General features: G+C 44.7%; 1 protein-coding gene across 3 annotated transcripts; it reads left to right on the plus strand.

Moving 5' to 3' along the window:
- The first annotated feature begins 224 nt into the window (after positions 1–224).
- LOC124033637 (nucleobindin-2-like) lies at positions 225–27,674 on the plus strand. 3 transcript variants are annotated; one of them, XM_046345775.1, is made up of 13 exons: positions 225–272; positions 21,276–21,416; positions 21,683–21,790; positions 21,906–22,038; positions 22,423–22,526; positions 22,596–22,781; positions 23,814–23,904; positions 23,990–24,048; positions 24,138–24,230; positions 25,875–25,964; positions 26,159–26,329; positions 26,484–26,544; positions 26,713–27,674. In XM_046345775.1, exons 1-13 carry the CDS (start codon positions 246–248, stop codon positions 26,901–26,903), a joined length of 1,455 nt encoding a protein of 484 aa, XP_046201731.1. In that variant the 5' UTR covers positions 225–245; the 3' UTR covers positions 26,904–27,674. The 3 variants fall into 3 exon arrangements, with proteins under 3 accessions (XP_046201731.1, XP_046201733.1, XP_046201734.1); XM_046345777.1 differs by having other exon boundaries at positions 26,716–27,674; XM_046345778.1 differs by lacking the exon at positions 225–272 and adding an exon at positions 12,854–13,225.
- The last annotated feature ends 5 nt before the right edge of the window (positions 27,675–27,679 follow it).

Below are 27,679 nucleotides of genomic sequence, written 5' to 3' on the forward strand. Positions count from 1 at the left end.
CAATATATTCCAAATTAGTAAAGTAAAACAATAAATAAAAAAATGAAAAGTGGTGCGTGCAGATGTAGTCACCCCCTTTGCCATGAAGCCCCTATATAAGATCTGGTGAAACCTTTACCTTCAGAAGTAACATAATTAGTTAAATAAAGTCCACCTGTGTGCAATCTAAGTGTCACGTGATCTCAGTATATATACACCTGTTCTGAAAGGTCCCGGAGTCTGCAACACCACTGAGCAAGCACACCATGAAGACCAAGGAGTTCTCCAAACAGGTCAGGGACAAAGTTGTGGAGAAGTACAGATCAGGGTTGAGTTATAAAAAAATATCCAACACTTTGAACATCCCACGGAGCATTTCAATCCATTATTATTATTATTTTTAAATAATATGGCACCACAACAAACCTGCCAAGAGAGGGCCACCCACCAAAACTCACAGACCAGGCAACCTGTAGGCATTAATCAAAGAGGCAACAAAGAGAACAAAAATAAGCCTGAAGGAGCTGCAAAGCTCCACAGAGGAAATTGGAGTATCTGTCCATAAGACCATTTTAAGTCCTACACTCTACAGAGCTGGGCTTTATGGAAGAGTGGTCAGAAAAAAATAAGGAAACACGTTTGGTGTTCGCCAAAAGGCATGTGGGAGACTACCCAAACATATGGAAGAAGGTACTCTGTTCAGATGAGACTAAAATTAATATTTTTGGCCATCAAGGAAAATGCTATGTCTGGCACAAACCCAACACCTCTCATCACCCCGAGAACACTATCCCCACAGTGAAGCATGCTGGTGGCGGCATCATGCTGTGGAAACTAGTCAGAATTGAAGAAATTATGGATGGCGCTAAATACAGGTATATTCTTGAGGGAAACCTGTTTAAATCTTCCAGAGATTTGAGACTCTACGCATACTGCTAAAGCAACACTTGAGTGGTTTAAGGGGAAACATTTAAATGTCTTGGAATGGCCTTGTCAAAGCCCAGACCTCAATCCAATTGAGAATCTGTGGTATGACTTAAAGATTGCTGTACACCAGCGGAACCCATCCAATTTGAAGGTGCTGGAGCAGTTTGGCATTGAAGAATGGGCAAAAATCCCAGTGGCTAGATGTGCCAAGCTCATAGAGACATACCCCATGAGACTTGCAACTGTAATTGCTGCAAAAGGTGGCTCTACAAAGTATCTTCTTTGGGGGGGGTGAATAGTTATGCACGCTCAAGTTTTCAGTTTATTTGTCTATCTTGTTTGTCCCCTCCCCCCGCCCCCCCCTCCAAGACTTATAGGTGACCTGGAGCCAGTGGGTTTGGCGATGAGCATGAAGCGAGGGCCAGCCACTGAGAGCATACAGGTCACAGTGGTGGGTAGTATATGGGGCTTTGGTGACAAAACAGATGGCACTGTGATGGACTGCATGCAATTTGCTGAGTAGAGTGTAGGAGGCTATTTTATAAATGACATCGCCGAAGTCAAGGATTGGTAGGATAGTCAGTTTTATGAGGGTATGTTTGGCAGCATGAGCGAAGGATGCTTTGTTCCGTAATAGGAAGCGAATTCTAGATGTAACTTTGGATTGGAGATGCTTAATGTGAGTCTGGAAAGAGTTTACAGTCTATCCAGACACCTAGGTATTTATAGTTGTCCACATATAAATCAGAACCGTCCAGAGTAGTGATGCTAGTCGGGCGGGCGGATGCGGGCAGTGATTGGTTGAAGAGCATGTATTTAGTTTTACTAGCATTTAAGAGCAGGAGGCCACGGAATGAGTGTAGTATGGCATTGAAGCTCGTCTGGAGGTTAGTTAACACAGTGTCCAAAGAAGTGCCAGAAGTATAGAGAATGGTGTCGTCTGCGTAGATGTGGATCAGAGAATCACCAACAGCAAGAGCGACATCATTGATGTATACAGAGAAAAGATTCGACCCGAAAATTGAACCCTGAGGCACCCCCATAGAGGCTGCCAGAGGTCCGGACAACAGGCCCTCCGATTTGACACACTGAACTCTATATGAGAAGTAGTTGGTAAACCAGGTGAGGCAGTCATTTGAGAAACCAAGGCTGTTGAGTCTGCCGATACAAATGTGGTGATTGATAGAGTCGAAAGCCTTGGCCAGGTTGATGAATACGGCTGCACAATATTGTCTTTTATCGATGGCGGTTATGATATCGTTTAGGACCTTGAGCGTGGCTGAGGTGCACCCATGACCAGCTCGGAAACCAGATTGCAAAGTGGAGAAGGTACGTGAGATTCGAAATGGTCGGTGATCTGTTTGTTAAATTGGCTTTCAAAGACCTTAGAAAGGCAGGGTAGAATAGATATAGGTCTGTAACAGTTTGGGTCTTGAGTGTCTCCCCCTTTGAAGAGGGGGATGACCGCGGCAGCTTTCCAATCTATGGGGATCTCAGACGATACAAAAGAGAGGTTGAACAGACTAGTAATAGGTGTTGCAACAATTACAGCAGATCATTTTAGAAAGATTGGGTCCAGGTTGTCTAGCCCAGCTGATTTGTAGGGGTCTAGATTAAGGCAGCCCCCCGCACCTCTCTGATTGTGGGGTTAGGTTACATGCATTCAGTTGTACAACTGACTAGGTATCCCCCCTAAACGTATCATACATGTGAAAGAGATGCTGGAGACGAGAAGCAAGTACAGGGCGTGAACATTTACTGGAAAAAGGACGTCAAAACAAGAACAGTGTCTGGAAAGGGGGAACAAAACGACATGACAACAATAATGATGACACGGGGAACAAACTGAGGAACCGACAGATATAGAATGGCAATCAACAAAGTAATGGAGTCCAAAATTGCACAGCTGCGCGTAATGATGGTGACAGGTTTGCGCAATGAAGGACAGCCTGGTGCCCTCGAGTGACAGTACCCCCCCCCCCCCCCCCCCCCCTCTAGGCGCTCCACCTGGGTGGCGAGCCTGATGGGCCAGTCGAGGCACGGGTGCTGGACAGGGCGTGGGCGCCTGGCGAGCCGGCTGAGGCGTTGGAGCCTGGTGAGCCGGCTGAAGCATGACGTGGGGTGGGCGCTGGCTGAGCCAACCGAGGCAAGAAGACCACTCGACCCAGCTAAGGCATGGAAGCCCGACAAGCTACCTGAGGCACCCCCCGGTACAATCGGCAATGACACCCAGACCCGACGTCACCAACTATAACAAAAACTCCCTGATGCTTCCTTTAGTGGTGTGAGCATTCTGTAAGGATCGACACTGGAAACGAGAAGCAAGTACAGAGAGTGAACATTTAATGTAAAACGGACATTAAAACAAAAACAGCATCTGGACAGGGGAACATAACAACAATAATGCTGACACAGGGAACCAACTGAGGAACAGACATAGATAGAAGGGCAATCTACAGAGTAATGGATTCCAGGTGAGTCCAATATTGCACGGCTGCACGTAATGATGGTGACAGCTGGCGCCAGAGAGGGAGAGCGGGAGCAGGTGTCACACAGAGGCTGACATCTAAAATATTCAGATTTTATTAAAATATTCAGATTTAGGACATCAATCATTTCCTGAGCATTTTAAGGACATCTTTGTAGGGAAAACAGCATCCCGGGTCACCTCAGCATCCTCCTGTAAAGGGAACAGAAGAAGATCATTTTTTAGCAGAGAGAATTAAGAAAAATTTGACCATTTGTGACTTTGATTGTGCGGCATGACCATTTTACCTGCTCATGCACCTCCACCTTAGTCTTCTTTGTAGTAGCAGCCTCCTTCTTCCCCAGGCAACAAAGACATCTCAGTCTCCTCCAGAAGGAGGCCTTCTTATTGGAGGAGTCTTTACTTGCCACTTTTCCCACCTCAGCCATTATTTCCATTGGGGTCCCCTCGGGCACAGCATGGCTGATCAGGTGGACCACCTTAGTCTCATCTTCCTCATGGATACTGGTCAGGGTCTGTTCAGAGCACCCTGACCTCAGTGACAGGGAAGACATTGCCCGGCTCTTTGATCTCTTCCTTTGCACGGTGGGAGAGGGATACTTCTCCAGCGGAGGCATTCTTTCTTGTTGGATTAGTTCCTCACAGCGTGGGTAGATTGCAAAAGGCCATGACTTATCCACACAATGTGAAGACAAATGGCTAATAATGCTTATCTCATTAGAGTCATGTTCCTTGGAGCCCCAAGCAGCTTTAGGAAGAGGTAGCATTGGTGAATGCAAAGATGTCACGGATGCAAGGAGTTGGGAACCAGAAATCACTGGCGTTCCCAAGGAGGTTCTGGATGCCATGATCTGGCTCATGGAGATCCCAGTGAGTTCACTGACCTGAACCACTCGAGACATTTCTTCAGTGAGCTCCTCTATAGAAGGGGCCATTGATGAACGAGATGGACTTTGATCCATGACAATTTATAGATAGATCAATCCATTGATCATTCATGCAAAAAAAGTGATTATTGCTCTTGATCTGAAAAGAATTGCACAAATCAAAATTACATTATATTACAACGCTGGTATTAATTGAATTTGGCAATGTTTCCAATTTGTCCTGATGGTGGCACTATGTGACCAAAGCTTGAACCCCAGAAGCTTGCAGCTATATTTGAATTTGAAGTTGACTGATGGCTAATCTTGATCCACTAGAATGCACGTCATCATTCATCATGTAACAACATCTGCCCTCATAATGATGATTATTATGATGTAATAATCATAGAAATAGAATGATTCTAATTATAATGACTCATTCTATTGTCATAATGATGATAGGTTATGGATAAAATAGACTTTGGATAAAAGCGTCTGCTAAATGGCATATATTATTATTATTATTATATTACAATGAAAAAATATATAAAAACAACATGTAGAGTGTTGGTCCCATTTTTCATTAGCTGAAACAAAGGATCACAGACATTTTCCAAATGCACAAAAAACGTATTTCTCTAAAATGTTGTCCACATTTTTAAAACTTCCCTTTTAGTGAGCATTTCTCCTTTGACAAGATAATCCATCGACCTGACAGGTGTGCCATATCACCTTGTACTTTGGACAATAAAAGGCCACTCTAAAATATGCAGTTTTGTCACAACACAATGCCACACATATCGCAAGTTTTTAGGCAGTGTGCAATTGGCATGCTGACTGCAGGAATATCCACCAGAGCTGTTGCCAGTGAATTTAATGTTAATTTATTTACCATAAAAATAATTTCTTTACCTGATTGTCTGGGCCTGGATCCCACATGGCTGGGCCTGGCTCCCAAGTGGCTGGGCCTATGCCCTCCCAGGCCCACCCATGGCTGTGCCCCTGCCCAGTCATGTGAAATCCATAGATTAACTTCTTGCATCGAGCCAACCCGGATCCGGGATAATGACTACAGCCTCAAGCCCATTACCATAACGCAACGTTAACTATTCATGAAAATCGCAAATTAAATTAAATCAATATGCTAGCTCTCATGCTTAGCCTTTTGTTAAGGGAAAATTTATTTATTTCAATTGACTCATTTCCTCATATGAACTGCAACTCAGTAAAATCATTGAAGTCATATCAAATTGTATTTATCACATGTGTCAGATACAACATGTGTAGACCTTACTGTGAAATGCTTACTTACAAGCACTTGACCAACAATGCAGTTTAAAAAATAGAGTTAATAAAATATTTACAATAAATTAAAGCAGGAGTTCTTAAACTTCTTCAGCCTGGGACCCAAGCTTAGGAAAATATGCATCTTATACGTAAATATCGGGACATTTCATTGCCCTTATGCCTAATAAAAAGCTATATAAATAAAAACAAATAACAAAGAAATACCCATAAATATATTTTGTTTATTTTTCTCTATTAAAAACACTCTTACATATCTGTCTAGGTTGGAACTGTTACAGTTAAAATACAATAAATAATTTCATTCTGAACTGGAATAAATGGATTGATCACATCACACAGATGTATAACAGAACACACACAGGCTTTTTGATCGTGCAACCCTAAGTAACAGTACAGAGTTGGGTATGGCTGCCTTTTCCTGTTACGCTCCTTGCCTATGGTATAGCCTGCAGACTAAACTTAAACTTGAGACTCTTGTCCCCCTGTCGCCCATTTTAAATATTTATTGGAGGATTTTTATTTTTGTGTTGCTTGTAACTGTTTCGGGTAATGCAAGTTCTTGTGCTGTTAGGGTAATAACCTGTGTGTAAATGTAATCTGCTGCTGTATTTTTTGTGTTATCTGTGATTGTTTTGTTTGTCTTGTTTAGTTTCTTAATCATTGTACCTAAACTGTATACGCAGGGCCCAGCTGTAAACATGTATACGCAGGGCCCAGCTGTAAAAGAGACCTTGGTCTCAGTCTGTGTTCCTTGTTTTGAAATAAAGGTATAATAATAAATAAATAAATGCATTTAAACATTCAGGCCTACTGTACATCTTAAGGTATAAATGATTGTTGATAGAAAATCTAGGTTGGAAATGTTGCTGTTAAAATACATGTTTTATTCTGAACTGGAATACACTGATTGATCACAACACACAGATGTAGCTCAGAAAACTAATACATACACACAGTCCTAATTAGAGGTTGAAGTTTTCAACAAGCATGTCTATTCTGGGCTCAGTTTTTGACAGTGCAAAACTGAGGTCATGCTCAGCATTCACACTGTTTCTGTACTTGAGAACCATGAGTTGCATAGGTATGTGGTGCCAAGCTGGCATGCATAGGCATGTGGTGCCAGCTCAGAATATCTACTGCTTTCTCAGTTAGGCAGGAGACTGCTTCCTACTGCAGATGAACAAACCAGAACAGTGTGACTGTTTGCCTCAAAAAACATCTTGCTTCAATCAGTTTATTCCAAATCAGAATAACAATTATTACTTGTAATAGCAACAGTTCCGACCTAGACTTGTTTTTAACAATAATTTCTACAGTAAAATGTACAGTAGGCTTGAATTTTTCCATCTTCAGCTGTACTGTTTCTTAGGGTTGCACTATCAGTAGCTAGTTAGCTTGCTTTGGCTAACGTTAGCTATTAGCTGTGTAACGTTACAAACCCAGGGGATTGTTTGAAAGAGAAACTCACATCTTCTACTATGCGAGATAGTACTCCCTTATTTCTGCTTATCATCATTACTTGTTATAAAATGACAGTGCCTTGTTATTTTACATTTCCACTTTCGAAGCACTGTTTCCCGAAGCATTCTGCACTGTTCTTAAATAACTCCCTGGGTTTACTGTCATGTAGTGCCTGGATGTTTGGTCAGGACGTGTCGTTTTATTAATTTGTTCATTTTGAGAGACTCATTAATAAACACTTCTCCACACAAAGAATCATAAAACACGGGACGAGATGTTAAAAACTGTCCATTGTGCCAATAGATGGAATGTACTCGCATGAGATTTGCCAGAGTTTGCCATGTTGACAGAGTGGCATGGGAGGTTTATTTCTTAGACTGGGGTAAGATGTCAATTTTTGGGACACATCCTCAGTAGTGTGCCTTCGAATCAGTGGGTGTTTTGGCCTTTAATCACTAAACACCCTCATCAAAGGTGGCCAGCTAAAGGGTGATCAAGCCTTAGCTTGTGTCCCATGCCCAATTAAGATGTCCCACAGGACTGTGCAAGGCAGGGGCGTCCTCTTCCCTGAGCCAGCCATACAGCTGACCGCATACCTCATATGCCCTCCTCAAGTTGGAGGGATCTGAATTGAGTTCTCAGGTGGGGGTGAGGGGTCATGAAGTTATAGCCCAGCAAGGATCCTTCCGTTTGATCCAGATCCACTGGCTACCTCTTTCAGCTGCTTGAGAAACTGCTCTGACGGTCTGCCGCAGAGCCTGTCCATGGATTCCAAGTTCTTTCAGCAACCTGATGATGGAAGAAGCCACGAATCCTCTGCATCCCACTTCAACTGGCCAGACTTTTGCATTCCAGCCACGCTGAGTTGCGTCTGCTGCCAACTCTGTGTAACGCAGTTTCTTACGCTCGTAGGCCTCTTCAACAGAGTTTTCCCACGGGACTGTGAGCTCTATGATGTACACAGCCTTTCGTGAAGGGGACCAGAGTACCATGTCTGGCCTAAGGTTGGTAGAAGCAATCTCAGGTGGAAAAATGAGTTGCTGGCCAATATCGACAAGCATCTTCCAGTCCCGGGCCATGGCTAGGTGTCCAGTTTCTGGCTTTGTAGGAGGATACTTGGGCCTTTTCTGTCCCTCCCGGATGAATGTTGTTGTTTTGACGGGATTGCTTGTTTTTGGAGGTAATGAATTGGTTGCACTCCTCTTGGTCTCAAGTGCTGCAGCCAGGCTCTTGAGGACCTGATTGTGCCTCCAGGTGTAGCGGCCTTGTGAGAGGCTGGTCTTGCAACCTGTCATTATATGCCTGAGAGTCGCTGGAGCTGGGCAGAGGGGGCAGGTCGAGTCCTCGCCATACCATTGATGTAGATTTTTTGGTGATGGAAGCACATCATAAACAGCTCTTATGATGAAGCTGATGTTGCTTGCCTCCATTTGCCAAAGCTCACTCCAGTTGATCTTTCTCCTCTCCAGGCCTTCCCACCGCGTCCATTGCCCTTGTTTAGCAAGAGAGACAGCCTTTGCACTTCTTGCAGTCTCCTCCTGTCTGCGCACCTCCTCGACCACCAGCTTCCTGCGTTCAGATGTTGTTGCCTTGGTTTGCTTGCTGCCAGGCCAAAGCCTCCTCTTCCATGCTGGATATTCCCCACAATGTCTTGGTGTCTCAGGGCTGATGTTGCTTGCTGCACAGCCTTGGGGATGTCCATTTCCGTCCAGTTTGTAGGGGAGGTGCAGCCTTGCTAATGGTCTGGTCTTTGGAGTCCTTCAATGTCATCTGAAGTCTTACTTTAGAGCACTTGTACTCCTCCGTTAGACTTGTAAGAGGTAGTTCAAGGACCCCTTTGCCATAGAGGCCGATGTTACTCAGGCATCGTGGGACACCCAGCCATTTCTTCACGTATGAGGTAATGGTTCGCTCCATCTTCTCCACTGTTGTTATTGGGACCTCATAGACGGTGAGTGGCCACATTACCCGGGGGAGAAGTCCAAACTATAGGCACCAGAGCTTGAGCCTCCCAGGCAGTAGGGTCTTGTTGATGTTCTCAAGACCGTTGGCGATGTCCTGCCTTACTTGCTGCACTTGATCTTTATCCCGGAGGCTTTCGTTGTACCATCTACCCAGACTCTTGATGGGTTGCTCAGACACCGTTGGTATCGGGTCATCTCCAATGCAGAACCTCACATCTTTAAGCTGTCCCTTGACTTTGGAGATGCTTCGAGATTTGCTTGGCTTGATTTTCATCCGTGCCCACTTGATGTTATCCTGCAGTTTTGCAAGTAGCCGCCTGGTGCATGCTGCAGTGGTGGTCAGTGTAGTCATGTCATCCATGTATGCTCGGATAGGTGGGAGACGGAGCCCTTCCTTAGTTCTCTCACCGCCGACCACCCATCTCGATGCCCTGATGATGACTTCCAGGGCCATAGTGAAGGTCAGAGGAGAAATTGTACAGCCTGCCATTATGCCTACTTCCAAGCACTGCCATGTTGTTGTGAAGTCAGGTGTTGTGAAACACAATTGCAGGTCTTGGAAATAGGCCTTTACCAGTGTAGTGATGGGTTCTGGTACGTGGAACATGTTGAAGGATTCCCAGAGATGTTCATGGGGAACTGAGCCAAAGGCATTGGCCAAGTCGAGGAAGATGACATAGAGGTCTCTCTTGTCCTTCTTAGCTGTTTGGATCTGGTGCCAAATCATACTAGTATGTTCCAGGCAACCAGAGAAACCAGGAATGCCTGCTTTCTGTACAGATGTATCAATGTACTTGTTCCTTTCCAGATAAGTGGACAGCCTCTGTGCTATTATACTGAAAAAGATCTTCCCTTCGACGTTGAGAAGGGAGATTGGTCGGAATTGACTGATGTCTGTCGCATCCTTCTCTTTCGGGATTAGCACACCACCAGCCCTTCGCCATGCCTTTGGTATTATTTCCTTCTGCCACACTATCCTCATGAGCCTCCAAAGAAAGCGTAGAACATCCGGGGCGTTCTTGTAGAGCTTGTATGGTACTCCATTAGGCCCAGGAGCCTGGGCCGCTCTTGCTCTTCGGACAACGTTCTCTACTTCCCTCCATTTTGGAGGGTCAGTGTCCAGATTGAATTCTGGTGGTTGAATAGGTGGGATGTCATGTGGGATGATTATCTGCTCATGCCTTTTCATGTCCTGGTGGACCTTTTCCAGATGTTCTTCCAGTTCAGGCTTTGTAGTTTTTAGGATTCCGCACTTTTCCTTTGCGAAGAGATCTTTGACAAACTTAAAGGGGTTTTTATAGAACCGTGTTCTTGAGTGTTCCTTCTTCCTACGAAGTTTCCTTAAGTTTTCCGCTCTTCGCAAGGTTGCCAGCCGACATTTAATGTCTGCTTGGAGTAGCATGAGACCTTCTCTCTCTGTATCAGAGGCCTTCTTCCACTGCTTCCTCAGCTGCCTTCTCTCTCTGACAAGTATCTCGATCTCCTGCTGTCTCCTAGATTTGGCTGGCGCGGGAGGTGTCTTGCCACTTCTCCTTTCGTTTACGCCAAAGCGCTCTTCTCCGTAGTGGTAGATAATGTCTCCCATCCTTTCAAACTTTTTCTCTGCTGTTCCTACCTGTTGTTCCAAGATTTTTGTCAGGTCGTTGTTGATTGTTTCCCACTCTCTCTTTTCAACAGCTTTGGGCCACTTCACACTCGGTCTGTGCCCTTTGATCTTTTCCTCTTTTAGAGGTCTCTGTGGTTGGGTGAGTTCATCCACCGGCATTTCTGTGCTTGTGTTATCCTCCTCAGTTACAGGGGTGCTGATGCTCTGCGAACTTTGGTTTGCGCCCCGTCGCTGTGCTTCATTCGACTGATTTGACTGGCTGCTTCGTAAAAAGTACTGGTCAATGCGAGGTCCCTGTCTCTGCTTCTCTAACAAGCACCTTTTCCTCCCTTGATGGATCCTTAACCCCCTTGCCGATGTTACTCTCTCCCAACCACAGCTGCACACCTGAAGTGTGTGTCCTGCTGCTGTTACAAAACACATTGTGGGCGCTCCTCGTAATTTCGCAACGTTTGTATGAAAGAGACAAAAGGCAATCACTGTATTTGCGTTTCATGACGATTGAACTCAGTCAGAATTTGTGGCAAGCATGAGTCCATTTACATTTACATTTAAGTCATTTAGCAGACGCTCTTATCCAGAGCGACTTACAAATTGGTGCATTCACCTTATGACATCCAGTGGGACAGTCACTTAACAATAGTGCATCAAAACTTAGGGGGTGGGGTGAGAGGGATTACTTAACCTATCCTAGGTATTCCTTAAAGAGGTGGGGTTTCAGGTGTCTCCGGAAGGTGGTGATTGACTCCGCTGTCCTGGCGTCGTGAGGGAGTTTGTTCCACCATTGGGGGCCAGGGCAGCGAACAGTTTTGACTGGGCTGAGCGGGAGCTGTACAGTGGTAGGGAGGCGAGCAGGCCAGAGGTGGATGAACGCAGTGCCCTTGTTTGGGTGTAGGGCCTGATCAGAGCCTGGAGGTACTGAGGTGCCGTTCCCCTCACAGCTCCGTAGGCAAGCACCATGGTCTTGTAGCGGATGCGAGCTTCAACTGGAAGCCAGTGGAGAGAACGGAGGAGCGGGGTGACGTGAGAGAACATGACAGCGGTTAGTGATGGTGAGTGGGAATAACAAATCAGTGGCTTGAACAAGAGTCAATGAGTCAAACTGAGTCAGTGTGCGGTGATACAGGTTAGTCGAGGTAATTTATAAAGTGACTATGCAAATATAATAAACAGCGAGTAGCAGCAGTGTAAAAACAAAGGGGTGTTCAATGTAAATAGTCCGGGTGGCCATTTGATTAGATGTTCAGCAGTCTTATGGCTTGGGGGTAGAGGCTGTTAAGGAGCCTTTTGGTCATAAACTAGGTGCCTCGGTATGTACCGTTTGCCGTGCGGTAGCAGATTGAACAGTCTATGACTTGGGAGCACCGCCTAGTCAATAGGTCCTGGATGTCAGGAAGCTTGGCCCCAGTGATGTACTGGGCCGTGCGCACTACCCCCTTACAGTCAGATGCTGAGAAGTTGCCATACCAGGCGATGATGCAACACGTCAGAATGTTCTCGATGGTGTAGCTGTAGAACTTTCTGAGGATATGGGGACCCATGCCAAATCTTTTCAGGCTCCTTAGGTGGAAAATGTGTTGTTGCGTTTATATTTTTATTCAGTATATTTAGAAAACCACGTACATGTCTTGCTGGCATAGCTAATATTTGTAGCTCAATAATGTTCACTCATACAATAACCCTGCAGGAAGCTGCTCATCAATTTTCTCATTCGTCCAAGCAATCACATTAAACCAACTCAATAAATCCTGCTTTATCCTTCAACACAAATACAGAATTATTTGAGTGTAATGTATGATTTTGGTAAGTAATGACAAAGTCAAAAATGAAGCTTTGAAATGACCTTGGATCAGATCTCCCTACATGTCTTCACAAACCATATCCACTGCTGAGGGGAAGTCTCATAATAATGTCTGGAATGGAGCAAATTGAATGGTACATGGTTTCCATGTGTTTGATTTTGTTGATACCTTTCCATTTATTCAGCTCCAGCCATTGCCACGTGCCCGTCCTCCCCATAAAGGTGCTACCAACCTCCTGTGTCACATAGTTTCTAAACATGGTAGTCTTGGATATCATGGCAAGGAAGCTACACTGATCCAGGATCAGCGAACACCCACCTCCTCCAAATTATAAACGCCACGTACGATTTAGTGCAACCTAACGTGATTGCACAGTATTTCCCCAACCTTTTGACTGACAATGTGCGTGGCCTAATTGAATAACAATGCGCGTCTTCAAGAAAGTAGGAAGGGAAGATTTTATCCAATGACAACTACCTAATTTAACATGCATGCCATGTTTTCAATGTAGGATTTCTATCTGGCACTGTAAGCAAACGCATGTTAGCATGAAGGAAAGAGGAAGAGAGGACGAATTATTAGTTTGGGAGGAGACTATTTAGGGGTTTCCACTAGCTAGCACAGCCACAAAGTTAAAATTGGCTATATCGTAAAAAAAATATCGAAAACATAATTGGTGTTAATGTAAGGTCAGGCATAAGGTTATCACTGTGGTTAAGGTTAGGTTTAACATCTAATTTTAAGGAGACAAATTGTAGAAATATGTGGTGTTTATGACTTTGTGGCTGTAGTAACGACCGGTTGACGGGGATTCCAATCAAAAAGTAAGTCCCGCCGTGACACGCACATTGGTTTGAAGCTATTGTTATGTTGTGAATGAGACAGGTACTGTAACCAGACAACAAGACAGATACCGCAACTTCTCGTTGTGGTCAACACTAGACACCGCAGCTTGGAAATGGAAACCTCATCATTAACTTCAAGCTAGCTGTCATTAGATTAGTTTGCCATCTACCAGCTAGCCAGCCAGCCAGCATCAGCATAACTACTTACTAAACTATTGTATTGATCACAGTGAGTTTGCCTGTAAAGTTAGCTAGACGATCAGCTATTGAACTGCTGATGATTTAAATTGTAACACGCTAGTTAGTTAGATGAAAAGTATCACCTCATAGTTAACGTGTTTAATAGCTTAGCTAGTTACTAGGTAGCTAGTTATAGCCATCGATGGCAGAGAGACACGTCGGCAATGGACAGGAAACATATGGGGTTGAGGCCATGGAGAAAGCTCGAGGGACCGGTGGGGAGCGTGGTGAAACAGGAGTCATTGTCAGCGTCTCTACCAGACAAAGTCATGTTCGGATATATCAATGAACCTGTTAGAACTTCTGTGCAGAATCCACTGAAAATCAAATCAAATTTTATTTGTCACATGCACCGAATACAGCAACCTTACAGTGAAATGCTTACTTACAAGCCCTTAACCTTAACCAACAATGCAGTTTTAAGGAAATACAATTTTTAAAAAGTAAGAGAGAAGAATAACAAATTATTAAAGCAGCAGTAAATAACAATAGCAGAGCTATATACACGGGGTACCGGTACAGAGTCTATGTGTGGGGGCACCAGTATTGAGGTAATATGTACATGTAGGAAGAGTTATTAAAGTGACTATGGATAGATAATAACAGTAGCAGCAGCGTGGTGGGGTGGCAGCAGTACAAATAGTCTGGGTAGCCATTTGATTAGCTGTTCAGGAGTCTTATGGCTTGGGTGTAGAAGCTATTTAGAAACCTCTTGGACCTAGACTTGGCACTCTGGTACCGCTTGACGTGTGATAGCAGAGTGAACAGTCTATGACTAGGGTGGCTGGAGTCTTTGACTATTTTTAGGGCCTTCCTCTGACACCGCCTGGTATAGAGGTTCTGGATGGCAAGAAGCTTGGCCCCAGTACTGGGCTGTATGCACTATCCTTTGTAGTGCCCTGTGGTCAGACGCCGAGCAGTTGCCAGCCATACCAGGCAGTGATGCAACCCATCAAGATGCTCTCGATGGTGCAGCTGTAAAACCTTTTGAGGATCTGAGGACCCATGCCACATCTTCTCAGTCTCTTGAGGGGGAATATGTTTTGTCGTGCCCTCTTCACGACTGTCTTGGTGTGCTTGGACCATGTTAGTTTGTTGGTGATGTGGATGCCATGGAACTTGAAGCTCTCTACCTGCACCACTACAGCCCCGTCGATGAGAATGGGGGCATGCTCTGTCCTCTTTTTCCTGTAGTCCACAATCATCTCCTTTGTCTTGTCTACGTTGAGTGAGAGGTTGTTGTCCTTGCGCCACACGGTCAGGTCTCTGACCACCTCTCTATAGGCTTCTCATTGTTGTCTGTGATCAGACCTACCCCTGTTGTGTCATCAGCAAACTTAATGATGGTGTTGGAGTTGTGCCTGGCCGTTGGTTAAGAACCGAGTCATCAGTGAACAGGGAGTACAGGTGGGGACTGAGCACACACCCCTGAGGGCCCCCCGTGTTGAGGATCAGCGCGGCGGATGTGTTGTTACCTACGCTTACAACTTGGTGGGGGCCGATCAGGAAGTTCTGGATCCAGATGCAGAGGGAGATGTTTAGTCCCAGGGTCCTTAGCTTAGTGATGAGCTTAGAGGGCACTATGTTGTTGAACCCTGGGCTGTAGTCAATGATTAGCATTCTCACATAGGTGTTCCTTTTGTCCAGGTGTGAAAGGGCAGTATGGAGTGCAATAGAGATTGCATCCTCTGTGAATCTGTTGGTGTGGTATGCAAAGTGGCCTGGGTCTAGGGTTTCTGGGATAATGGTGTTGATGTGAGCAATGGCAAGCCTTTTAAAGCATTTCATGGCTACAGACGTGAGTGCTACGGATCGATAGTCATTTAGGCAGGTTACCTTCGTGTTCTTGGGCACAGGGACTATGGTGGTCTGCTTGAAACATGTTGGTATTACAGACTCGGACAGGGAGAGGTTGAAGATGTCAGTGTAGACACTTGCCGGTTGGTCAGCGCATGCTCGGAGTACACATTCTGGTAATCTGTCTGGCCCTGCAACCTTGTTAATGTTGACCAGTTTAAAGGTCTTACTCACATCGGCTGCGGAGAGCGTGATCACACAGTCTTCCGGAACAGCTGGTGTTCTCATGCATGTTTCTGTGTTATTTGCCTTGAAGCGAGCATAGAAGTAGTTTAGCTCCTCTGGTAGGCTCGTGTCACTGGGCAACCCTTTGTTAATACAGGCCCTGCCACATCCGACAAGCGTCAGATAGTACGATTCGATCTTAGTCCTGTATTGACGCTTTGCCTGTTTTGATGGTTCATAGGAGGGCATAGTGGGATTTCTTATAAGCTTCCAGGTTAGAGTCCTGCTCCTTAAAAGCGGCAGCTCTATCCTTTAGCTCAGTGCAAATGTTGCCTGTAATCCATGGCTTCTGGTTTTGGGTGTGTACGTACAGTCGCTGTGGTGATGACATCCTCGATGCACTTATTGATAAAGCCAGTGACTGATGTGGTGTACTCCTCAATGCCATCGGAAGAATCCTGGAACATATTCCAGTCTGTGCTAGCAAAACAGTCCCGTAGTTTAGCGTCTGCTTCATCTGACAACTTTTTATTGATTTAGTCACTGGTGCTTCCTGCTTTAATTTTTGCTTGTAAGCAGGAATCTGGAGGATAGAATTATGGTCAGATTAGACAAACGGAGGGCGAGGGAGAACTTTGTACTAGTCTGTGTGTGGACTAAAGGTGGTATAGAACCCCCCCCCCCCCCTCTGGTTGGACATTTAACATGCTGATAGAAATGGAAGTTTCCCTGCATTACAGTCCCCAGCCACTAGGAGCGCTGCTTCTTGATGAGTGTTTTCCTGTTTGCTTATTGCTGTTCTGTCTTGTCAATAGTGTATAACCCGCCAGCTGTATGTTCTTAATGTCGTCGTTCAGCCACGACTCGGTGAAACACAAGATATTACAGTTCTTAATGTCCCGTTGGTAGGATAAATGTGCTTTCAGTTCATCCCATTTATTTCCCAGCGATTGAACGTTAGCTAGCAGGACGGAAGGTGAGGGCAGATTAGCCACTCGTCACCTGATCTTTACAAAGCACCCTGATCTCTTTCCGCGAAACCTCTTTCTTTCTCCAGTGTATAACAGGGATCTGGCCCTGGTCGAGTGTCTGTATTATATCTCTCCCGTCCGACTCATTGAAGAAGAACTTCGTCCAGTTTGAGGTGATCGATCTCAATTCTGATGCCCAGAAGCTCTTTTCGGTCATAAAAGACGGTAGCAGCAACATTATGTACAAAACAAGTAACGAACAACACGAAAGAACAAACAAAATTGCATGGTTGGTTAAGAACCGGCTCCATCACAGATGGATATTATCTTGTAATTACTGTTTTAGGTGCAACGTTTATGGTCATGTTGCAGCAGTGTGTAGGAGGGAGATTCCAAGATGTGGGAAGTGTGCAGGAGGGCATGGGACAGAGGATTGTGTAGTTTCGGTGGATAAAGTAGTCAATCGTAGGGGTGCTCATGTTGCTGGGGACCGGAAGTGTCCGGTGCGAAAAGAAGCAGGTTGAAGTGACCAGTCAGAGTATTGCAGGATGGGTAAGGAATCCTGAGAGTGTCCCAGTGAGTAGTAGATGTGTGCCACAGAGGCAAAGGACAAGGAGTGAGTTATGATTCAGTAAGGTTGGCTTATTAGTGTTCATAGCATTGGTTATGGGAGTTCCTCCCATTCTTCTCTGTAGAGATCCTCTCAAGCTCTGTCAGGTTGGACAGGGTGCATCGCTGCACAGCTATTTTCAGGACTCTTCAGAGATTCAGTTCCAGACTCTGGCTGAGCCACTCAAGGACATTCAGAGACTTGTCCCCAAACGACTCCTTGCATTGTCTTGGCTTTGTGCTTAGGGTTGTTGTCCTGTTAGAAGGGGAACCTTCGCCCCAGTCTGAGGTCCTAACCTGCTCCAGAGCGCTTTTCATCAAGGATCTCTCTGTACTTTCCTATGTTAATCTTTCCCTCAATCCTGACTAGTCTCCCAATCTCTAGCGCTGAAAAACATCCCCACAGCATGATGCTGCCACCATTAGGGCTGTTGCGGTGACCGAATTACCGCCACACAGGCGGCCAATGAAGGCAGTCAAATTCCACATGACAGTTTAGTCACGGTAATTAGGCTCCTCCAAGCACTGATGCTGGGTGACAATATTAGCCTATCACTTGTGAATGATATTTTATCACTTGTGAATGATGCCCAGCATAAGAAACAATGCCTTTTTTTTTTGCGACACTTTCTAATCATAGTCGCACACCTCATGTAACCTAGCCCGTTGGCCTATATGTTTTGATAAGGTTTGTATCACAACTGAAGTGGCCAAATAACTTCTTAAAATTAAGCACATTAATCTGCTTTACAACGGGTGTAGAGCCTAACTGGCATACATAAAGCAGCGTGTGAGTTTTATGTTTGGGGAAGATAATTTTCACCATAAAAATGGACCTTTATAATAAAAGTATTACATGAATAATAGCCAAATAGTTTAGCCACATTGTGTAAAAAAGTTTTTTTGATGCTAGTTGTATACATTTGGGATCTATCACATCCCACAACTGTCCCAGACTATGTTTGGAATATTTATTTCTCGTATAGAGTAGAATAGGGCGACTTTTGTACTATGGGGGATAGTAGATTGACATAGGCTAGTGGTTTTGCTGTTCGTTAAGCCTACTCATCTTGTTGGCTGATGAAAAGTAAATGTGGACATTTCTTCCAATATCTTCAATATGCACCTCAGCAGCGGGATAAGGACGTAGACACATGGGGGACACAACTGTACATCTTCACTTGTAGCCCGTGAGAAAGACCCGATCACGTAATGGAGAGCCATGTGAGTGAGAGGTGATTCAGAGCACTCCGCACTCAGGGAGAAGGGCACAACGGCCACTGGCCACAAAGGGCATGGATTTTTTTAGGGTGAATTACGGCCACACAAAGGGGGCGCCGCCGTAAGATTCTAGGCATTTTCAAGTGCTTGTCAAATTGTGAATGAGTGACTGGTGTAGTGTGTAAAGCCTGCGCAAAAAAACAAAGCAGAGGTCATGCCTTTTCAAGTAACTTTTCATCATATAGTCGCATCATGCAGCTTTACAATGTATTATAAATTAAAACATATAGCCCAATGTTTGTAGAACAACTAAAGTTAAATTAATAACTCTAAATTAAGCATTTAGGAGTACCTATTTCTTTGTTAACCGCTCAACACAGAATAGCCGTATGTGCGCAGTCCCTCAAATAATTTGTTGAAAATATTTATTTTGTTCAATTGTATTCTTCATACTATTAAATCATATAAAATAATGCCAGGGAATTCTAAGCAAATCTTGTCTGCTAAATTAACTAGTATAGCGCATAGCCACATCAGGACCTAACATAAGAACAACTCTCAAGGTCTGATATTTTGATCTTCTGAAATAGACTACATTTTCTACATATCATGTTTCTTTAGACCTGTCTAAAATAAATAATGGATTCATTGGGAAGGTGTAGGCTATATTACGGTACATAGATTTATTAGACTTTTTAAAATGTAGATGTTCCAAAAGTCATCAGTGGCTTGTCGGAAGCCAGGAGATGCTAAATATGTTTCTGAATTACCGTGAGACTGACAGTTATTTGCTTTACAATCACCAGCTGACAATTTTGTGACTGCCCTAGCCACCACATGCTTCAATATAGGGATGGTGCCAGGTTTCCTCCAGACGTGACACTTGGCATTCAGGCCAAATAGTTAAATCTTGGTTTCATCAGACAAGAGAATCTTGTTTCTCATGGTCTGATAGTCCTTTAGGTGCCTTTAGGCAAACTTCAAGCAGGCTGTCGTGTGCCTTTTCACTGAGGAGTGGCTTCCGTCTGGCCACTCTACCATAAAGGCCTGATTGATGGAGTGCTGCAGAGATGGTTGTCTCTAGCTCTGTCAGTGGCCATCGGGTTCTTGGTACCTCCCTGACCAAGGCCCTTTTCCCCCTATAGCTCAGTTTGGCCGGGAGGTCAGCTCTAGCAAGAGTCCTGGTGGCTCCACACTTCTTCCATTTAAGAATGATGGAGGCACTGTTCTTGGGGACCTTCAGTGCTGCAGAAATTTGTGCCTCGACTCCATCCTGTCTCAGAGTTGTACAGAAAATTCCTTCGACCTCATGACTTGTTTTTTGTGTTTTTTTTATAGCTCTGACATGCACTGTCAACTGTGGGACCTTATATCGACAGGTGTGTGCGCCTTACCAAATCATGTCCAATTAATTACATTCACCACAGGTGGACTCCAATCAAGTTGTAGAAACATCTCAAGGATGATCAATGGAAACAGGATTCCCCTGAGCTCAATTTTGAGTCTCTTAACTAAGGTTCTGAATACTTAGTTCCAGACTTGGAATTCTGAATGCACTGTATCTCCCTGGCATATTAAATAATTTATGCAGAAGCGTACAATACATTTTTGAACTCAACTTATTGTGCTGTGTTCACTTGAACAGGAAGGTGGTGTCATCAAAGTCTAGTATTCTCTGGATTTGTGGTGCTTTCATGACAACTGAGAACTATGAAAAAGAAAAGGTTGAATCATGACATCAGTAATGTTCAGGTCAGAGCTCTAGAAAGAGGCAAGCAATACTGAAGCATGCATGAGAGCACCAGCTGTTCTGGACAACTGTGTGATAACGCTCTCGGTGGCCGACGTGAGCAAGACCTTTAAACAGGTCAACATTCACAAAGCCATGGGGCCAGACGGATTACCAAGACGGTCCACGCATGCTTTGAGTACACAACTGGCAAGTGTCGTCGCTGACATTTTCAACCTCTCCCTGACCCAGTCTGTAATACCTACATGTTTCAAGCAGACCACCATAGTCCCTATACCCAAGGAAGCGACGGTAACCTGCCTAAATTATTACCGCCCTGTAGCTCTCACGTTGGTAGCCATGAAGTGCCTTAAAATGCTGGTCATGGCTCACATCAACAGGATCATCCCGGATACCCTAGACCCACTCCAATTCGCTTACCGCCCCAACAGATCTACAGATGACGTAATCACTCTCCACACTGTCCTTTCCCACCTGGACAAAAGGAGCACGTATATGAGAATGCTGTTCATTGACGGAAGCTCAGAGTTCAACACCATAGTTCCCACAAAGCTCATCACTAAGCTAAGGACCCTGGGACTAAACACCTCTCTCTGCAACTGGATCCTGGACTTCCTGACGGACCCAGGTGGTAAGGGTAAGCAACAACACGTCTGCCACGCTGATCCTCAACACGGGGGGCCCTCAGGGGTGTGTGCTCAGTCCCCTCCTGTACTCCCTGTTCACCCATGACTGCGTCGCCAAACACAACTCTAACACCATTAAGTTGGCTGACAACACAACAGTGGTAAGCCTGATTACCGACAACAATGAGACAGCCTATAGGGAGGGGTCAGAGACCTGGCAGTGTGATGCCAGGACAACAACCTCTCCCTCAATGTGAGCAAGACAAAGGAGCTGATCATGGAATACAGGAAAAGGTGGGCCGAACAGGCCTCCATTAACATCGGCGGGGCTGTAGTGGAGCGGGTCGAGAGTTTATGCACCCTTTCAGTTTGTTTATCAACTCATAGAAGTAGTAGTAGAAGAAAATAATAAAATTGACTGCTTCAAAATGGACAAGCCAGTGCTCTGAGGCCATAATGGGACCGATACAAAGCAGAGGCCTCTGTCTTTCTCTATGGTTGGGGTATAGCCTCTTTATTTGGGGCAGACACTGATGTTTTCTATCATCTCTAGTTGAAGTGTTGTGTCAAGGTGCGTCTTGTGTCGCCAGATGTCTTGGAGACAGATATTCCACACCAGCTGCGTGGTGCTTCTGGTACAGCTGCTCTGTCTGGAGGCAGTGCCCATCAGTCTGGACAAGACCAAGGTGAACCAGCTGGAGGACAAAGCCTCAGAGCCATCACCAAGTGTGGTAAGAGTTGGTGAAGGATCACGTACCAAGCAAGCACAGTGGAGAAACATGGCAGGCAGAGCAGCCCTAACAGCAATGAAAAAAGCAGTCATTTGTGTTTCCTGTATGAGCTCACACCAGTTATACCAGCTAGCAAATATTTTCTCTTACATAATTTATTGAATTGTAAAGTATACAGACTGAACTGAAGGTCTATTGAATGATGCATGAGCTAGTATGCATGTTATGCATACTACTACTACTTACTACATTATTTAATGTAACAGGACACTGGACTCCACTATGACCGTTATCTCAGGGAAGTCATTGATTTTCTGGAAAAAGACCAGCATTTCAGAGAGAAGCTCCATAACACAGATATGGAGGACATCAAGGTATTCTAACTGTGTCCTGCTCATTCTTGTTGTTCTTACTCTCTCCTTGAGTCATTAGTCATGAAAAATGCAAAACAGCAGCAGTATGATAATCATTACATCACGTTTCCTACAGATGGGGAAGCTGGCCAAAGAGCTGGACTTTGTCGGCCACCATGTAAGGACACTACTGGACGAGCTAAAAAGGCAGGAGGTTAGCCGGCTACGGACACTGATCAAAGCCAAGCAAGACATCGAAGGAGGGAACGGTATGCTGCCCAGTGAAAAGACCATTAATATGCCTTAAGTGCTGTACTGTTACCATCTAGAAACACTAGGGTCTGTGGGCAAGTGACCAAGAAGTACATTTTTGAGGGAAATGTCTCAGGAGGATGTGGTTACTGTAGTGTCTGTGTTGAGTCACCTACTTACTTGTGAAACATGCTTCTGAAAATCTCTGCTTTGAATCACACTAGTAACCGCACACTATTACAGACAACAGTAACGTCTCACTTCAACCTCTAATAGGAAGGATTACAGGCTAGTTTAGATGCACACGGGGTGAGCTTTGGCACTGGATAACTATTACAGTGCCAATGTCAGGTCATCAAATGTCATATTTGTGTAATGACTCTGTTAAACCTCACTAACAGATATGGCAGTAGACCACCAAGCTCTGCTGAAACAGTTTGAGTACCTGAACCACATGAATCCTCACACCTTTGAAGTGGAGGATCTGGACAGACTCATCAAATCAGTAAGTATAATGCAGAATGCATGGTACATGCATACAGTAGCTTACTAAAGTCCTTCATTTGACCACAAGGCCACAAACGATCTGGAGAACTATGACAAGGAGCGCCATGAGGAGTTCAAGAAGTACGAGATGACGAAAGACCATGAGCGAAGGGAACACCTCAAGACTCTAGACGATGGAGGGAGGAAGAGGGAGGAAGAACATTACAAGGAGATGAAGAAGAAACATGCAGACCATCCCAAAGTCAACCATCCAGTAAGTCCAACTGCACTTGGATGATATGTTATCTGTGTGTTTCAGAGCTCAATCTGTTTGTGCACACATATGGTCTAGCCAGTCTCTAGACCATGGATGGGCAAGTTTGATGTGGTGGGGTGCCACAATAAATCTGAACTCATCATGAGTGGTTCGAGAGTCTGTATCTAAAAAATGTTTAGCTGACATGGTTTAATTGAGTGACTAACATAACGAGAAACTGCTGATGCACAACCACATTTCAAAATGGGATCTTGTGTTTTCTACTATTCTAACTCCCAGCAGTTAGTTGAGATCCCAAATGAGTTCCTAAACAATATACACTGACTGTAGAAAACATTAATGACACCTGCTCTTTCCATGACATAGTTTTCACCCGGTCAGTCTATGATCCCTTATTTATGTCACTTGTTAAATCCACTTCAGTGTAGATGAAGGAAAGGAGACGGGTGAAAGAAGGATTTTTAAGCCTTGAGACAATTGATACATGGATTGTGTGTGTGCCATTCAGAGGGTGAATCGGCAAGACAAAAGGTTTAAGTACCTTTTGAACAAGGTATGGCAGTAGATACCTGGCGCACCGGTTTGAGTGTGTCAAGAACTGCAACGCTGCTGGGTTTTTCACACTCAAGAGTTTCCTGTGTGTATCATGAATGGTCCACCATCCAAAGGACATCCAGCCAACTTGACACAAGTGTGGGAAGCATTGGAGTCAACATGGTCCAGCATCTCTGTGGAATGCTTTCGACACCTTGTAGTCCATGCCCTGACAAATTGTTTGCTGTTCTAAGGGCAAAAGAGGGTAGAACTCCATATTAGGAAGGTGTTCCTAATGTTTTGTACACTCATGCTAATGTTTTGTACACTATGCTGTATATGTTTGTTTATGGAAATTGATCTGCGAGCCTACAAAAGGGTTCAAACGCAAAATTCAAGTTGCCTATTTCTGCTCTAAACTTGCCCCATAATGATTTAGCTCAAGTTAGCCATTCATATCTAACAGGGGATGAACTTTTTTTTTTTGCTGTGCAGGGCAGCCAGAATCAGTTCAAAGAGGTGTGGGAGGAAGCAGATGGTCTTGACCCTGAAGATTTTGACCCCAAGACCTTTTTCAAGCTGCATGGTAAGTTCTCATCAATAGACATCATAGGTTGGGGCAGGGACATCCATCTCAGAGTTCCTCAACATTCTTGCGTTTGAATTTTCAGATTCCAATGGAGATGGCTTCTTCGATGAGCAGGAATTGGAGGCATTGTTTACCAAGGAGGTAAAGATTTGTCCTCTTTTTGAATGTTTCACCTGCAATGATTATGAAACGTGTGCATGTATAGATAACGTTTTTTTCTGTGGGCTCAGCTGGAGAAGATCTATGATCCTACCAATGAAGAAGACGATATGGTGGAGATGGAGGAGGAGCGCCTGCGTATGAGCGAGCACGTCATGAACGAGGTATACTGTTGTCCCGGCCGTGAACCTTGCATACTACACTGCTCAAAAAAATAAAGGGAACACTTAAACAACACAATGTGTCCAACTGTCCACTTCAAACTGTCCACTTAGGAAGCAACACTGATTGACAATAAATTTCACATGCTGTTGTGCAAATAGAATAGACAACAGGTGGAAATTATAGGCAATTAGCAAGACACCCCCAATAAAGGAGTGGTTCTGCAGGTGGTGACCACAGACCTTCTCAGTTCCTATGCTTCCTGGCTGATGATTTGGTCACTTTTGAATGCTGGCGGTGCTTTCACTCTAGTAGTAACATGAGACGGAGTCTACAACCCACACAAGTGGCTCAGGTAGTGCAGCTCATCCAGGATGGAACATCAATGCGAGCTGTGGCAAGAAGGTTTGCTGTGTCTGTCAGCGTAGTGTCCAGAGCATGGAGGCGCTACCAGGAGACAGGCCAGTACATCAGGAGACGTGGAGGAGGCCATAGGAGGGCAACAACCCAGCAGAAGGACCGCTACCTCCGCCTTTGTGCAAGGAGGAGCACTGCCAGAGCCCTGCAAAATGACCTCCAGCAGGCCACAAATGTGCATGTGTCTGCTCAAATGGTCAGAAACGGACTCCATGAGGGTGGTAATGAGGTCCCGACGTCCACAGGTGGGGGTTGTGCTAACAGCCCAACACCGTGCAGGATGTTTGGCATTTGCCAGAGAACACCAAGATGGGCAAATGTTCCACTGGCGCCCTGTGCTCTTCACAGATGAAAGCAGGTTCACACTGAGCACATGTGACAGAGTCTGGAGACACCGTGGAGAACGTTCTGCTGCCTGCAACATCCTCCAGCATGACCGGTTTGGCGGTGGGTCAGTCATGGTGTGGGGTGGCATTTCTTTGGGGGGCTGCACAGCCCTCCATGTGCTCGCCAGAGGTAGCCTGACTGCCATTAGGTACCGAGATGAGATCCTCAGACCCCTTGTGAGACCATATGCTGGTGCGGTTGGCCCTGGGTTCCTCCTAATGCAAGACAATGCTAGACTTCATGTGGCTGGAGTGTGTCAGCAGTTCCTGCAAGAGGAAGGCATTGACGCTATGGACTGGCCCGCCCGTTCCCCAGACCTGAATCCAATTGAGCACATCTGGGACCTCATGTCTTACTCCATCCACCAACGCCACGTTGCACCACAGACTGTCCAGGAGTTGGCGGATGCTTTAGTCCAGGTCTGGGAGGAGATCCCTCAGGAGACCATCCGCCACCTCATCAGGAGCATGACCAGGCTTTGTAGGGAGGTCATACAGGCACGTGGAGGCCACACACACTACTGAGCCTCATTTTGACTTGTTTTAAGGACATTACATCAAAGTTGGATCAGCCTGTAGTTTGGTTTTCCACTTTAATTTTGAGTGTGACTCCAAATCCAGACCTCCATGGGTTGATAAATTTGATTTCCATTGATAATTTTTGTGTGATTTTGGTGTCAGCACATTCAACTATGTAAAGAAAAGTATTTAATAAGAATATTTCATTAATTCAGATCTAGGATGTGTTATTTTAGTGTTCCCTTTTAATTTTTGGAGCAGTGTATATTCCCATCGATTGCTAGCACTGAAAGTTAGATTGGTGACTGATCTCACTGTTTACAGGTGGACACCAACAAAGACAGACTGGTCTCCTTAGAAGAGTTCCTGATTGCCACAAAGAAAAAGGAATTCCTGGAACCAGATAGTTGGGAGGTGTGGTAGCCATATCTATTTAACTCTCATTCATACAGGCCTACTTTTAATATTTCAACATTATAACTCATTATTATAAAATGGCAAGAGTAACAAAAACCATACCATATCTATAAACACTCCTACATTCAACCACACTGTAATTGTTGCTTTTCATACCAATAAAGAGAGGTAGAATGAACCTCCTTTGTTAGACCTTAGAGCAGAACCAGGCCTACACAGATGAGGAGATGAGGGAGTTTGAGGAGCACCTGACCCAGCAGGAAGAGGACCTCAAACAGAAAGCATCAGACCTCCAGAAACAGAGGGATGAGTTGGAGAGGCAACAGGAACAGCTCAACTCACAGAAAGTAGAGCTTCAGCAGGTACAGAGTGGGCAGTGGTAGAACAGACACAACCAATAGGTTCTCTATTACTGTAATGCACTTATTTTGTGTGGTATTGTTATTTTTGACATGAGCTGACATGCTTACCTATAACCATTCATCTGCGTATCTCTGTTTGTCTGTGGTGTTTCAGGCAGTAGAACACATGGAACAGATGAAAACCCAGAAAGTTGAGCCCCCTCCAGAGGTTCATGGTGAGTGATACTTTACCCCAATTCCATTTTCTTGTGTATTTTTCAGAATGTAGAGGTGACTATGGCAAATGGATCTTAAGATGAGAACAATTCTATTGGGGAGAAAATAAACTAAATTTTAAAAAGATGTAAAAAATGAACTGTATTCAAAACTACTCCCTTTTTCAGTAGAAGGGAATGCTATCCCAGAGCCACGAGGAGAGTACCATCCTTTGCCCCCGGGCCACCAAGATATGTTCCAAAACCACCCAGGTATGAAGCAAGACAACCACTTCCAGAACCAAATACCCCACAACACCCAGGATTTGTCCCAACCACGACTCCAGGATCTGCCCCCAGGCCATCAGGCAGTGCCATAGGGCCAACATGACTTACCATGTCATGTTGCCATAGGCCCCCATCAGAACCAGCCCACTCAACCCCAGCTGTCAGATGAAACTATAAACACCTCTGGCTCCATGGCCCCCCACCCACAGACCTTTGCACACTGGACTGGAGGTATATAAGTACTGTGGAGGTCCCTCCATATGGGCATGTTTTTTATTTTATTTTTTATTTCACCTTTATTTAACCAGGTAGGCTAGTTGAGAACAAGTTCTAATTTACAACTGCGACCTGGCCAAGATAAAGCATAGCAGTGTGAGTGGACAACACAGTTAAACATGGAGTAAACAATTAACAATGTGTGGCCCGTTATCCTGAAAGAGTTAACTGAAAACCAGCTGGAGAACACAGGTGTTTACAGTATCTCTGTCCACTTGTGGATATCAATTTGAGCCTCCAAGGCCTGGAAATGTTTTATACGCTTGCAGTCAGGGAATTTGTTATAGAGTGCATATATGGTATGTGATGTATGGATTGGTCATAATTGATCATTACTTGAAATGCAGAGCTTTGGTGGAATTGTTTTTGTAGTGTCAATGTATTTTGTAACATCATTTTTAATTAGTGCTGTGTGATATGACAATTAGGCCTAATAATTGTCTGGTCACTCCAGCTGAATAATGATAATGTTGTGAAATGTATGGATTCCTGAAAAGGTGACATTTCAAAAGGCACAGAGCATTATGAACAGTAAAGATGACTGTCTCATGCAACAGAATAGAATATAAATCTATTTTTATTTTTTGTATGG

This window comes from Oncorhynchus gorbuscha, linkage group LG04, assembly GCF_021184085.1.
Source record: "Oncorhynchus gorbuscha isolate QuinsamMale2020 ecotype Even-year linkage group LG04, OgorEven_v1.0, whole genome shotgun sequence".
Classification (NCBI taxonomy): Eukaryota; Metazoa; Chordata; class Actinopteri; order Salmoniformes; family Salmonidae; genus Oncorhynchus; species Oncorhynchus gorbuscha.

Excerpts from the sequence above, each read along its gene's own strand:
- LOC124033637 (XM_046345775.1), top strand. The coding sequence starts at position 246 with ATGAAGACCAAGGAGTTCTCCAAACAG. Across the intron at positions 22,527-22,595 it reads TGGACAGACTCATCAAATCA|GCCACAAACGATCTGGAGAA; the intron begins GTAAGTATAATG and ends TTTGACCACAAG. Across the intron at positions 24,231-25,874 it reads GCGAGCACGTCATGAACGAG|GTGGACACCAACAAAGACAG; the intron begins GTATACTGTTGT and ends CACTGTTTACAG.